Source organism: Staurois parvus, unplaced genomic scaffold, assembly GCF_062004578.1.
Source record: "Staurois parvus isolate SC_StPar_1 unplaced genomic scaffold, SC_StPar_1.0 ptg000198l, whole genome shotgun sequence".
NCBI classification, from domain to species: domain Eukaryota; kingdom Metazoa; phylum Chordata; class Amphibia; order Anura; family Ranidae; genus Staurois; species Staurois parvus.
Genome location: NW_028317994.1, coordinates 1,458,222 through 1,472,980, shown reverse-complemented (window position 1 = coordinate 1,472,980; position 14,759 = coordinate 1,458,222). Strand labels below are relative to the sequence as shown.

General features: G+C 41.0%; 1 protein-coding gene across 2 annotated transcripts in view; it reads left to right on the top strand.

The window, feature by feature from the left end:
• The window catches only part of MOB3B (MOB kinase activator 3B), a 99,217-nt gene extending 88,651 nt beyond the window's left edge, over nt 1–10,566 (top strand). For both annotated transcript variants that reach the window (XM_089678058.1, XM_089678059.1), the window contains exon 4: nt 9,932–10,566. In XM_089678058.1, coding sequence (XP_089534184.1) covers nt 9,932–9,961 — 30 coding nt within the window. In that variant the 3' untranslated portion in view covers nt 9,962–10,566. The remainder of the gene's footprint in view (nt 1–9,931) is intronic.
• Nucleotides 10,567–14,759: the final 4,193 nt, after the last annotated feature.

Below are 14,759 nucleotides of genomic sequence, written 5' to 3'. Positions count from 1 at the left end.
AAGTCATAACTGGGTCATTTCCATGCTATTTTTTTAAACTTCAGATGGTTTGCATTGTCGTCTTTTGCACCTCCATTCCATGCAGACCAGTGTTATGTTGAGTCCTCAGTATAGTTGACTGGTGCACCTTTCCATGTCGTCTTTTTTTTCTTTTTTTTTTTTTTTGTCTAGACAGAGAATTTTTGGTAATGACTTCTTCGAGGAAGTGTCCAACTGGCTTATAAATAAAAAGTATTTGGGCCTATTCACACTTGTCTTTTTTCATGCATAAATATTCATGTATTTTACTGCAGGCTTAGGATCCATGCTGCTATTTGAAATGCATTACAATTAGAGACCCAATTCTTTTCTGTGTGGATGGTTCGCATCTATGAGCTGCAATTTAGTGTGAAAGGGAAGCGATATGGACCCATTCTCACCTATGCATGTGCGTTACCAAGCAAGCTGCAAAAAAACACAGAACAATCCAGCCTTAAAAAGTATATCTGTCCTGTCTGTCTGTCTCCTCGTATGGATATGTATTATAAAAACTTGCCTGAACATTGTTTGGCTAACTCCACATATGCAGTATAAAACTAGAGGAAGTTTATATTGGGAGATTACTGATACAAGTCTGCATCAGTCGCCGCCAATATCCACAACCAGTGCTGTCACTCCCACTATTAGCCTGATTTTAAACTTCTAGGTGCATAGATGATGAACATGTCCAATAAATCATTTATTGCTTACCGTTGCATTTTCTTCCATTAAATACTTGCATTAAAGCCCAACTCTGGGCAATATTTTTCCCCATACAGTGGGGCTATGCCCACACTGCATGGGTTAACTGCTCATTTTTTTCTAGGGGTGAACACCGCGCCTATACTCGAACAACCCTTCAATTGTCCAGAAAATGGCACTCCCCCCAAGTCCAGCAGTGGACTGGTCCTGATGTCTTTGTGTCCAGAGCTGGTCTGTGGGCGTAATGACGTCAGGAACCGTCCACCACACAAAACCGCTGGACCGCGGAGGGGCAGGAGTCAAAGGGACCTGTCTTCTGCTGGGACGATTGGAGGATTAGGTGAGTATATCTCAGCTCTCCGAACCTCTAGACCAAAACAAGCAGGCCATGCAGTGCCCGTAGTTCTGTTTTTAAATAAATGAAATTAAATTGAATCCTGAAATTTTATTTATTTTGTTATATAGCTCTGTCAATTTACGTAGCGCTTTACATATATATTTTATATTCACATCAGTCCCTAACCCTCAAGGTGTAAAGTCCCTAATTTACATTCATACATACACATGCTAGGGCCAGTTTAGACCGGAGCCAATTAACCTATCCGCATGTCTTTGGAGTGTGGGAGGAAACCGGAGTACCTGCAGGAAACCCACACAGGCACAGGGAGAACATGCAAACTCCAGGCAGGTGGTGCTGTGGTTGGGCTTCAAACCAATGACCCTAGTACTGCCAGGCGGAAGTGCTAACCATTTAGCCACTGTGCTAAGTTAGTTAAATGATCACCCTTGCATACGGGAGTAAAGGACACTTTTTATTTATTTTTTTTTTGTTTACTGAACCCAGGTGCAATGATATCTATTGAACACAGCTATGTACAAATAGTGCTGAGTGCGGAGAGGTAAAAAAAATGTCTAATTACAGTAATTTATAAACATATGCGTGTATATTGCTTCAATGACAATTAGAACAGGAAGAAAAAGAATTGTATACATGTATACATATGTGCAGGTTTATTATTATATAGGATTTATATAGCGCCAACAGTTTGTGCAGCGCTTTACAAAATGAAGGCAGACATTACAATACAATTTGGTACAGGAGGAAACCGAGGGCCCTGCTAGTTAGAGCTTACAATCTAGGAGGTTTATGTGCCTTTATGCAAGGTCTTTATGGAACATTTTACTCAAGATCTTTCTGTTAACAAGATTCAAACATCAGTAAATGATTACCTCTGTGTGCAAGAGGTCTTAAAGTGAATGGGGCCCTTAACCCCCCATCCCTATCATGTACTACTCACATTTTCTTCGCTCCCACACCACCTGGCACTATAGGCATGAGAGGGCAAATGGCTCATGGCCTTCCTCCTTTGTGACAGTGCTTGGTGTCTCCTGAATAGTTCATCTTTGTCACGTGGTGTTGGGAAAAAGAGCCATAGCCCTATGTGAGCTCCAGTAAGTCATTTTGGAGTGTACACAAAGCTTTCTTTCCCGATTTATTGATGGGTAAATAGGCAGAACTGAAAGGAGGAAAGGTGAGCATGTCCTGCTATGGAAGAGGGGATTTACTATGAACTATATGGACAAAGGAAAAGTTAATTTTGAAGAGCACACCAGGATTTATACATATAGCATTGGCACATGAGCAGAAAATCAAAATGGCAAGAACAGCATGACACTTTATTATGTTATATTGCTATCCTATTTTCCTGTATTTTCTTGATGTTCTTAGCTGGTGCTTTGAGATCCAGCTTAAGCTAATTTGGAATGTGCTCATTTAGTTATCACACACATCTACACAAAACCCATTTTATGGTTGATCTAAGTCCCACAGAGTCTTGGAATGCAGCAGAGTTGCCCACAGAGATGTAGGAAGGAAAATGAAACGTTTATTGTCTCATAATTGTGTGAGTCGAAAACATTTCAGTAGGTTCATTGTAATCTGCTCCTATCTTCTGTTATCGCTATGCTTATTGTGGATAATTTACATCTGTTTCTCATACGGAAACTTGTATGTACTCTGAAACAGAGGAGATGGGGTTTCATAAAGTACCACTCTACAAAGACAGCACAAATTAGAACTTGTTGTACATGTATTTATATATACAATACATTTAACTGTTGAAGGTGGACTGTATATATACATTTTTTGGAATAAACCCAGGAAGTGTGAATGTTTGTTCCACACCCATTCTTACTTTGTGTTTTGAATAGTAACAGCAGGTCCCTAAGTAGTGGGGTGCAGATATGTGCAACTAATAGTCTTCTGTAAAACAATGCTGCGAGTTAGGAATACTTTCAGAAATAGAAGTGTTAATAGCTTATTTTTTTGTCTGGAGTTTGCATGTTCTCCCTATGCCTGCGTGGGTTTCCTCCAGGCACTCTGGTTTCCTCCCACACTCCAAAGACATGCTGGTAGGTTAATTGGACCCTGTCTAAATTGGCCCTAGTATGTGTATGTATGAATGCGAGTTAGGGCACCACTTAGGGTTAGGGACTGAAGTGAATGTACTATATATATATATATATATATGTATGTATGTATGTATGTGTGTGTGTGTGTGAAGTGCTGCATAAATTGACGGTGCTATACAAGTACCTGTAATAATTAAATAAAAAATAAATATTTTTTTTATCAATGAACAAAATGGAAAGTAAATGAACAGAAGAGAAACCCAAATCAAATCTATATACGGTGACCACCCACCTGCCTTAAAACGTTTGTTAAAACAGTAAGAAAATTTTTTATATATATATATATATATATATATATATATATATATATATATAATATATAATTTTTTTTTTTTTTTTAAAGAATACTACTCATTCTAGCTATAGATAAATGGCAGCTAGAAATAGAATTAGTTTCTATGAGAAATGCAGACAATATATTTTTTGCTGCAGTTTTTATACATGGGGTTCATTATTGCAGGTATAAAAAGAGACTTTTAATCATGTATGACCAGACACGTTCTCTTACACTCATTTCCCTCATTCTGACAAGTAGGCAGTTTCTGGAGAACTGAACAGAAATATAATGGAGGCATGCTGCTTTAAGTTATGTGTTGTGCAACCCAGCCACTCAGTTCTGTGTTAAGTGCTTATCACTGCAGTCATAATTCACTGCATGCTTGAAGAAACTGGAGATCAAAGAGAGCTCTAAAACTGCACAGCCGACTGCAGAACTATTGGGCTTCTATCAGTCAATTTAATGAGGAATAAAAAAGCAGCATGCAAGATGGGCTGGCAAGAAGAGATTTGGAGCTTCTGAAAAGTGTGGGAGTAGAGGACGACATGATTACAGACATTCAGATGCGGACTGCGCTACACACTGAACATTTGTTAACACTAATGCATGAGAGTATTAATGTTTTAATACCACTCGCTAAGTGCTACGGTTATACTGCGAGCCATTAAAATGCTGTCTGCCAGTTTGTCATTCTGAATGCCAGTTCTATAAAGATTTGTTTTGTAGCTGTTGCCCGTTACTGAATGCTGTGCTCAAAAGCTTCTGTCTTAATTTAGTAAATAAAATGAACCTCTGGATGGCTGTTACCTTCCACAGCTGAGGCTCCTTTCTAACGCTGTCACAACCCATCTCTCAGGAACAGTGCAAGCCCTAGGTTGAGAAATCCTGTACAATATCATGAAATAGGATGTGCTCACAATGGCTTGCACCACTCCCTGGAATTGGGCGACCTGGCTGGAAGCCTTAGCTGGGACTAATATCACACATTCTGAAGGGCTTGTTCACACTTGCGGCTAGGGGGTAGTAAAAATAGGTGGCTGAGTTGTAGTCTTTTAACTCATCCTTAACCTAACACAGACAGAATTGTATACATGCCCCGCTGAATGTGACCCTTTCTAGTGAATGGGTCTGCGCTGCAACCACTCTGCACTTGTGCGCAATGTATGCAGTTGTGGTGTGGTGGTGCAGGCTTTTAAGGGTTAAACCAGGCAGTGTGGAGGCAACCTGTTGCCTCCCAGTGACCTTCGAAAAAGAGATCCACTGTGGTTCTGATACTGTAACAAAGGTGGGTGGTATGGTTACTACATGTGTTAGAGAAATCAAGAAACATTACATCTGCAGGCCTTCCTCTATCCAACCTACAGCTCACCTCCTCATACAGTGGTAAAAGGTGGGAATGGTCTTTCAGAAATCCATGTTGGTTCTTACTAATGATGCAATTTTTATCAGAAAATTTTTGGATATGGTCCCTTCATCCTTCCAATAGTTTATATACTATTGATCTTCGATTGACTGGTCTGTAGTTTCCAGATATATATCTCAGCCCTTTTGTGAATATTAGTACCACATTTGATTTTTGCTGGTCTGTTGGTACGATTCTAGTAAGCAAGCTGTCCTAAAAAAAAAAAAAAAAAAAAAAAAAAAGCTAGGAACAGTGGTCTGGCTATAACATGGCCAAGTTCTTTGAGACCGCTTCGGTGTAAGCCATCTGGTACTGCTAATTTATTCACATTACGTTTTTTTTCTTTTCAATGACTTTTATTGGCTTACATTAGAGAAAATACAGTATAGACATGGGCGTAAACGTTAGTTCATACTGGTATGTTTTTACATACTAAATATTTTTCCAACTTCCAGCAAAAGCACACATGGGATCTGCTAATAACCAAAGTTCTCATCCTGGGGAGGTTCCCCACATTCAGCAGCATACATCCAGAAACACTCATTCCAGAGCAATAAACCAGTCTACAACACATCTGTGAAACTATCACTTTAAGTTTTTCTAGTCTTTTTCCTCTCCTTTAATTTGTATAAACTGAGGAGAAAAATGTGTCTTAATCTAGTTGCCTTCTCCTTGTGACCAGGGCCGGATCTAGCCTGATCTGGGGGTGCAGTAAAAAAATGTCAGGGGGCACAATCTCAGCACTGTGTGTCACTGACAGTTTGTCACATAGTGTCATGACCTGGAAAACACTTATGTATTATGTTGCCCCCTTTATATCAGATGTCCTTTTCATTGCACCCCTTACATCAGGTGCCCCCATCAGAGTGCCCCCTTACATCAGGTGCCCCCATCAGAGTGCCCCCTTACATCAAGATCCCCCATCAGAGTGCCCCCTTACATCAGGATCCCCCATCAGAGTGCCCCCTTACATCAGGTGTTCCCATCAGAGTGCCCCCTTACATCAGGTGTCCCCCTCAGAGTGCCCCCTTACATCAGGTGTCCCCCTCAGAGTGCCCCCTTACATCAGGTGTCCCCCTCAGAGTGCCCCCTTACATCAGGTGTCCCCCTCAGAGTGCCCCCTTACATCAGGTGTCCCCCTCAGAGTGCCCCCTTACATCAGGTGTCCCCATCAGAGTGCCCCCTTACATCAGGTGTCCCCATCAGAGTGCCCCCTTACATATAATCGGGTGTCCCCACCAGAGTGCCCCCTTACATATAATCGGGTGTCCCCACCAGAGTGCCCCCTTACATATAATCGGGTGTCCCCACCAGAGTGCCCCCTTACATATAATCGGGTGTCCCCACCAGAGTGCCCCCTTACATATAATCGGGTGTCCCCACCAGAGTGCCCCCTTACATATAATCGGGTGTCCCCACCAGAGTGCCCCCTTACATCGGGTGTCCCCACCAGAGTGCCCCCTTACATCGGGTGTCCCCACCAGAGTGCCCCCTTACATCGGGTGTCCCCACCAGAGTGCCCCCTTACATCGGGTGTCCCCACCAGAGTGCCCCCTTACATCGGGTGTCCCCACCAGAGTGCCCCCTTACATCGGGTGTCCCCACCAGAGTGCCCCCTTACATCGGGTGTCCCCACCAGAGTGCCCCCTTACATCGGGTGTCCCCACCAGAGTGCCCCCTTACATCAGGTGTCCCCATCAGAGTGCCCCCTTACATCAGGTGTCCCCACCAGAGTGCCCCCTTACATATAATCGGGTGTCCCCACCAAAGTGCCCCCTTACATATAATCGGGTGTCCCCACCAGAGTGCCCCCTTATATCAACTGTCTGCATTAGAGTGGCTCATGAGTCAGTGGATGCGCTCTGAAACCTGAGGGGGCACAACTAAAACCTGGGGGGTACTGCCCACCCCAGCACCTGCCCTGCCTGTGGCTTGTGACCAACCTACCCTAACCATCTCTTGAATGTGGCCAACATGTCCTGACCTAGCCTTCTTACATTTTAATTTTTTTTTTCTTCTGCAATGTTTTATCTCAATCCATTTTAGCTGCCATGATCACACTCTTGCATTTCTTATTGCATTCTTTCCAGGTTTGAAATGCTGATGATGACCCTGTTTTTAAAGGACATCTTTTTCTCATTAATTAACATTTTTTACCTTTGTATTTAGCCACTCAGGTTTAACTTTTTTTTTTTGTCAAGTGGAATGCACCGGTGAATGCTATTGTTTATTATGTCCTTAAAACACTCCTATTTTTGTTTCTTGGCACAGAATTTGATCCCAATTCCTATCATATAGTATGGAGTGCTGCTTCGTAAAAGTCAACTCCTTTTGACATTTAGTGTTTTTGTCCTAATCTCATGTCTCCCTTTCTTATGATTTAATCATAATTACTCTGTGATCGCTGTTACTTAAAATACCCCTTACATCCACATCTGCAATCAGCTTTGTGTTTGAAATTTGTAGGTCCAGCAGAGCATCATTTTTAATTGAGGTGTCCGCCACTTGACTCATGAAATTGTCCTGCAATCACATTCAAGAAATCACTAGTCATAGTTGAGTGTGCAGTTTTCTCTGCCTAATCAATATCTGGGTAGTTGAGGTTCAAATGATTATAACATTCCCCATCTCCCCATTATTTCTAGCTGTGAAAAAGAAGATGGGTCCTCCTCATTGTTAAAGTGAGGGAACCTATAGCATATACCCACAATTTGTTTTATCCCTTTTGAAGCTCCAGCCACAAAGACTCCACACCTTCATTAGACCAATTGGCAATGTCATTTCTCATATTCAGTATAAATGCACTCTGGACATACAGACACATCGCTTTTACCTGCCCTATCCCTCCAATAGAGTGTACCTTCAGACGGGTGGACTGACCATTTGGAAACTCGGGCACTGAGTAAGTAGGGGGCCCCATGAGATGCCCCTGGTACCTTTTTCATAGGCTTTTTTTTTAGTTTGGGCAAGGACACGGGCCCCATGATCACCTATTGCCTGGGGGCCCCATGAGTTGTCAGTCCGCCCCTGCCTTCAGATAGTCTCAAGCCAGTCAACTGAGCTATAAAACAAGGTTTCTGATGGTCCCTCAAAGTCCTCCTGAAGTATCAGAAGTTCTAATTCTTCCATCTTATTAGCTGGACGTCTATAAATTTAAAAGGTATGTTCACAAATGATAGTGTTTCCATCAACAGGAAAATGACAATTTAGCTCAGTTTACAGCAAACAGAGACCAATATGGCCCAAGAAAGGCCAGGCTGGGAAGGTGAATGTTACAACAGTTCTAAGCTTCTTTTTGACATTTTGCTACTTACAGTGGGTGCATTATATTTTCTAACAATGTGAGTCACTTATTTGGGAAGATGATCTGATTCAGGGAGTAACATGCAACAATGTAACCAACAAGCTAAAAACCTATGATTCAATTTTATGCAGTGCTCTGTAGACAGTCTGTCCTGAGAGTGGTCACTATGTCCCTACACAAACAGACCATGCAAGTCTGTGGGCAGCTTTAGTCCTTTTACTTGCCTTCACACACAATTTTATTTTGGCTTGGAGACATTCTAAAATATAATCTCCCGTATTTGCTCAGACTGTGTTCTGGAACTTTATTTCAGGTTTTATCTGTATACATGTCTACAAGCTGGCGTAATACCATAACATTTATACATGGCCAAAATACATCTTTAAAAAAAAAAGCATAATATATTATAGAACATAATAAAAAAAACCCATTAAAGTGTTTGGTGTACAGCTTCTGCTGTGTTTCATCGTTCTGCTGCTGCCACCTAGTGGATTTTTTTCAGAATGTACTGTAATGACATAACAGAATTCAAACTTTGTATTCGCCATTTGTTTTTTCAAACCAAATATATCTTTTGTTGTTTAGCTTATAGGTTTCACAGGGGTATTTTTAATAGTGCTTAAAGTGCTGTCAGTGTCTTGGAAGATTTCTTCTGATAACTCCTCCTTGTCATCCTCTCCCATGCTAGTATCCAGGACTTCTGAGCATCTCCCATCCTATGAAACTCTTTACCCCAATTTGTCCAATTATCTCCTAATCTGTCCATCTTTTAGATGATCCATGAAGAGCCTTCTCTTTAAAGAAGCCTGTCCTGCTTCTAACTAATACACTGTGTGTTTTTTTACTTTCTCCATCAGCTCATCCCCCACAATTATTACCTTTTTGTATCACTTGACCCTCCCACTTAGATTGTAAGCTCTAACAAACAGGGTCCTCTAATTCCTCTTGTACCAAATTGTATTATAGCTGTAATGTCTGCCTTCATTTTGTAAAGTTCTGCAAAAACTGTTGGTGCTATATAAATCCTGTATAATAATAATAACTGATGGGACTTTTCAAGGCCCTTCTTTATGCATGCAAGTTTGTTTCCTGAATAGCAAAAAAGGAAAAAAACAAGTAGAGTTTTTGCCTAAAATATGGACATCTGTAGAACAAAGGAGGAAGCTGGAATTTGGGTCCTAAAGAGGGGCACGTAGGTAATACTTCTAACACTCATGGAGACTTTCCGAAGCGTAGAGATAAACATTTTAATAAAGACCTATTTATTGGGGAATAGACTAAATCTTCCTCAGTGGCCCAAAACCATTTTTTCTAGCTTGTGATATAGCGTGTATAAAATGCCTGTCAGGTTTTATTTCTGCTGTCTGTGTCTTGTTGGGAAGATTTTTCTTTACATCCTGTCCTAGAGACACCACATTAAGGGGAACTCCCTTCTTAGTTGTGACCAGAACAGGAGTTCCTATTGAAAGATTTCTCCTCACCTTCTGTTCTGGTGACAGCTATAAAATATTGACATTTCCATCACCTGCCCAAGCGACAATGGCTACCAGGACCAATAAAAAGGTCAGTCTTCCCCCAGCAATGGCACAGACAGCAATAAAAACCTGATGGGTTCTAACCATTCTTCACTCCATCATAAACTAGAGAGAAGGTTTGGCTGTGAATACACTTTCTAGTACTTTGTCTCTCTATGATTTACTCTTTGAAACCTGTAAAAAGCTTAACCTATACCTCTGATCTTTTCATTACTTTACAGAAAGAAATGACAGTGCGGATGTGCCAGTGAAGGATGATATCGTATAATGGAGGAACTACCAGCTTCCTAATTATAACGTATAATTATTCTGTGGACGACATAGGCGTAACTGTCATTGTGGACTGAGAAGCACACAGCTTCTTCCATTCCTGGATCTTTGCCAGTTTCTGGATTCCACTTATGCTGCTAAGACGACTCTGTGGATGGTGTAGTTGGACCATTTGACATTATCGTCATGGATGACCCATGACTAGACCTACATCATATTATACTATGCCCAAAAATGTTGCTGCATAGCATGACCAAAATCCAGGGTTTCACAGATGAATTTATACTATTTTTTAATTAACTGATTTTTAATAATGTCAAATTACATCTTTCTATTTTAACTAGAACACTTTTTACTACTTACAGAACTTTTAGAGTTTTTTAAGGAACAGTGAGGATTAATTTTATATCTAGGAAATATGGATAAAGGAGATTCTAATTTAGAGATTAGTCTAATAATGATGTGATTAATGGTACAATGGGCAGATGTAATAAAAGCTCTGTGTCCTTGTAGTGCCTCAGGTTCATTCTAGTGTCGCATATTTTTTACTAAATGTTTGTTTTTTAATTAAACACTGAAACCCTGATCCTCTTACAATCTTTCTAACTTATTCATCTCTCAGTGTTATTTAGAAGACAATAGTTAAATGCAATTCTTGAAGGGTATATAACAAAACAGGTACAGTATGTTCTAATCACAAATTATTGTGCTAGCTAAAGGAAAGCCTTTATAGCCTGAGATGCCTAAAGTTATCTGAAATTTTTTCTGGGTGTTGCTATTCTAAATTAAGGGATTACCACCATAACATTCAAATAGCACTTTGTCAGAGGTGAAGATGAATGTGATAAAACTCACCTCTGTGCCATTGTATGATGCCTTCTACTGTAGTCAGAGCAGGGTTTCAGTTGTATGACCCCTAACACCACTTCTGCTTTCTCTCATGGCTAAGGGGGGGTTGTTTATAATGTAATTTTATGAGAGAGCAGATACCGCAGTCTTCACATTGGAACCACATGCTTTCTTTTTAAAATGTAGGCTGCTATGTCTGGAGCCTGCGATGTCTGCCAGCTCTCCTATAACAGAGTGTTCTCTGCATAAGAGTGTAGAAAACACTGTTATTGGAGAGCTCAGTCGCATGACTTTGACAAGCCAGAACAAGAATATGGCCACAAAATTCTATTATAATATAATGAGCAATAAATGACGTGTCATTGTCAGGTCTGCATAAAAATAGCATCTAGCAGACTTTGGATTGAGCAAAAGGAGACTCGAACAGTCTAAATTGTATTTATCCTTTGTTTTTTTAATGTAATTGAAATGTGTATAAAAAATGCCTTTATGATGTAGTAGTTTAAAGTGGTTGCAAGCACCTAAAGGGTTTTTTTTTTTCTATTTTAAGTAAAGAACCTTTTATGTGCAGCTCCATCCCAAGCCCCCCACCCCCCTTCAATACTTACCTAAGCCTGATCTCGATCCAGGAGCTTCTCTCTCTCTAGTGGTTCTGGCTGCTGTCAAACAAATTCAGTGAAAGGGGAGCAGGGGGGCGGGCCTGAGCTGCAGTGTGTGTCAATAGACTAACAGTGCAGCTTAGGAGCGAGTCTGCATGAGTACCTTCCTTAGCAAGCGGCTTGCTGGGAGGTACCCGGAAGGGAAGAGGAGACAGGAGTGCTGGTGGAAGACCCCAGAAGAGGCGCATCAGGGCTGCTCTGTGCAAAACCACTGCACAGTGTAGGTAAGTTTAACATGTTAGTTAAAAATCTTTTACAATAACTTTAATGGTGATAGACCTGCCATTTCTACGAGTATGATTTTGGCTCAGTATGCCAAAGTAACGCTCCATCATCTGGTAATGTTCTAAATTTTTGATGTTTGCAATCAATCTCTCTGGTGAAATTTCAGGGCCAGTTTAAAAAAACAAAAAACTATTAAATGCTAAACCAGCAAGTAGTCTTTCTCATGCAATCTTAGACTACTTAAATACAGCAGCTCCAGAATACACTCCTTCACAGAGAATGAATGTATGAACCACAAACAAGTTTTGGTTTAGATTGAAGGATATTGTAATACTACTTTGTCTGAAGTGTTAGAACTTTCTCGTGTATTAAAAGTAATAAATGAGGGCTAATGTGCTTTATTCCATTCTCTGACCTATGCTAGACATTTAGCCTGAGTGATAGTTGGAATTAAATCTCTTACTAGAGGCAGCAACTGCAGGCTTTATTTATAGATGACTACTCACCCAGTTTTTATGTAAACAAATCTCTTATCTGATTTGGCTCACAACTTGATTTGGTACTCTGAGCATCCAGCTACTCAAGGGAACAGCTGATTTGCTTTGGCTATACTTTCTGTATAGCCACACTCATTGCAGGTATCAGTAAGGGCCCATTCACAAGTCATTTAAGCACACATTCATTTTCTTTGAAATCAATAGGAAATAGGTAATATGCAAAGCAGAGAAGATACACCCCGCACCAGGAGAGAATACCATAGTACGGTACAATAGCATTAACCTAGATATTGCAAATTTAAAGAAATGTAACACTGAAAAATAAGTAACGAGTTTGAGAAAAGACCAGCTAATTAACAACTTCCTGCTGCCATGACGTATATATGTGACCCCTTGGCGGGTGGCTTTAACGTTAAGCGGCATATTTGCAGCCCTAGGTAAACTTTTTTGTGCTGAGGGTGCATTCCCAGCACGGTAACAAACATTTACTGGAATGCTTACGATGCATACTTGTAATTGGGAGCTTTCTGATCATACAGTCAGGTCCATAAATATTGGGACATCGACACAATTCTAACATTTGTGGCTCTATACACCACCACAATGGATTTGGAATGAAACAAACAAGATGTGCTTTAACGGCCGCCTGTCAGCTTTAATTTGAGGGCATTTACATCCAAATCAGGTGAACAGTGTAGGAATTAAAACAGTTTGAATATGTGCCTCCCACTTGTTAAGGGACCAAAAGTAATGGGACAATTGGCTTCTCAGCTGTTCCATGGCCAGGTGTGTTTTTCCCTCATTATCCCAATTACAATGAGCAGATAAATGGTCCAGAGTTCATTTCAAGTGTGCTATTTGCATTTGGAATATGTTGCTGTCAACTCTCAAGATGAGATCCAAAGAGCTGTCACGATCAGTGAAGCAAGCTATCATTAGGCTGAAAAAACAAAACAAACCCATCAGAGAGATAGCAAAAACATTAGGCGTGGCCAAAACAACTGTTTGGAACATTCTTAAAAAGAAGGAATGCTCCGGTGAGCTCAGCAACACCAAAAGACCCGGAAGACCACGGAAAACAACTGTGGTGGATGACCGAAGAATTCTTTCCCTGGTGAAGAAAACACCCTTCACAACAGTTGGCCAGATCAAGAACACTCTCCAGGAGGTAGGTGTATGTGTGTCAAAGTCAACAATCAAGAGAAGACTTCACCAGAGTGAATACAGAGGGTTCACCACAAGATGTAAACCATTGGTGAGCCTCAAAAACAGGAAGGCCAGATTAGAGTTTGCCAAACGACATCTAAAAAAGCCTTCACAGTTCTGGAACAACATCCTATGGACAGATGAGACCAAGATCAACTTGTACCAGAGTGATGGGAAGAGAAGACTATGGAGAAGGAAAGGAACTGCTCATGATCCTAAGCATACCACCTCATCAGTGAAGCGTGGTGGTGGTAGTGTCATGGCGTGGGCATGTATGGCTGCCAATGGAACTGGTTCTCTTGTATTTATTGTTGATGTGACTGCTGACAAAAGCATCAGGATGAATTCTGAAGTGTTTCGGGCAATATTATCTGCTCAGCCAAATGCTTCAGAACTCATTGGACGCCGCTTCACAGTGCAGATGGACAATGACCCAAAGCATACTGCAAAAGCAACCAAAAAGTTTTTTAAGGGAAAGAAGTGGAATGTTCTGCAATGGCCAAGTCAATCACCTGACCTGAATCCGATTGAGCATGCATTTCACTTGCTGAAGACAAAACTGAAGGGAAAATGCCCCAAGAACAAGCAGGAACTGAAGACAGTTGCAGTAGAGGCCTGGCAGAGCATCACCAGGGATGAAACCCAGCGTCTGGTGATGTCTATGCGTTCCAGACTTCAGGCTGTAATTGACTGCAAAGGATTTGCAACCAAGTATTAAAAAGTGAAAGTTTGATTTATGATTATTATTCTGTCCCATTACTTTTGGTTCCTTGGGAGGCACATATGCAAACTGTTGTAATTCCTACACCGTTCACCTGGTTTGGATGTAAATACCCTCAAATTAAAGCTGACAGTCTGCAGTTAAATCACATCTTGTTTGTTTCATTTCAAATCCATTGTGGTGTATAGAGCCAAAAATGTTAGAATTGTGTCAATGTCACAATATTTATGGACTTGACTGTAGTAGTCACATGATCAGATTGCCTGCCTCCACCTTCTTATAGGGCTGACAGGTGGCGATGGAAAAGGGGTTAAAGCTGAACTCTAGGTAAATAGACTACAGAAAATAACTAGAAATAGATATACTGTATGTGACCTGTCTAACCTTTCATGTTGGGGTCAGCGGGTTTTATGATGCTGCCACATGTGCCAGAAAGTGCAGCACCTCTCTGTAAACTACACTGCAGTTAAGCAATGAAGTCTTGTCCGGGACATACCCCAAGCTGTGATTGGACAGTGAAAGAGCAGCAGCACACTGATTATGTCATTCCTTTCCCTCCGACAAGTGCATTCACATAGAGACTGACAACACTCATAAAAGCAATAAAGCCCTAGCTGACCCA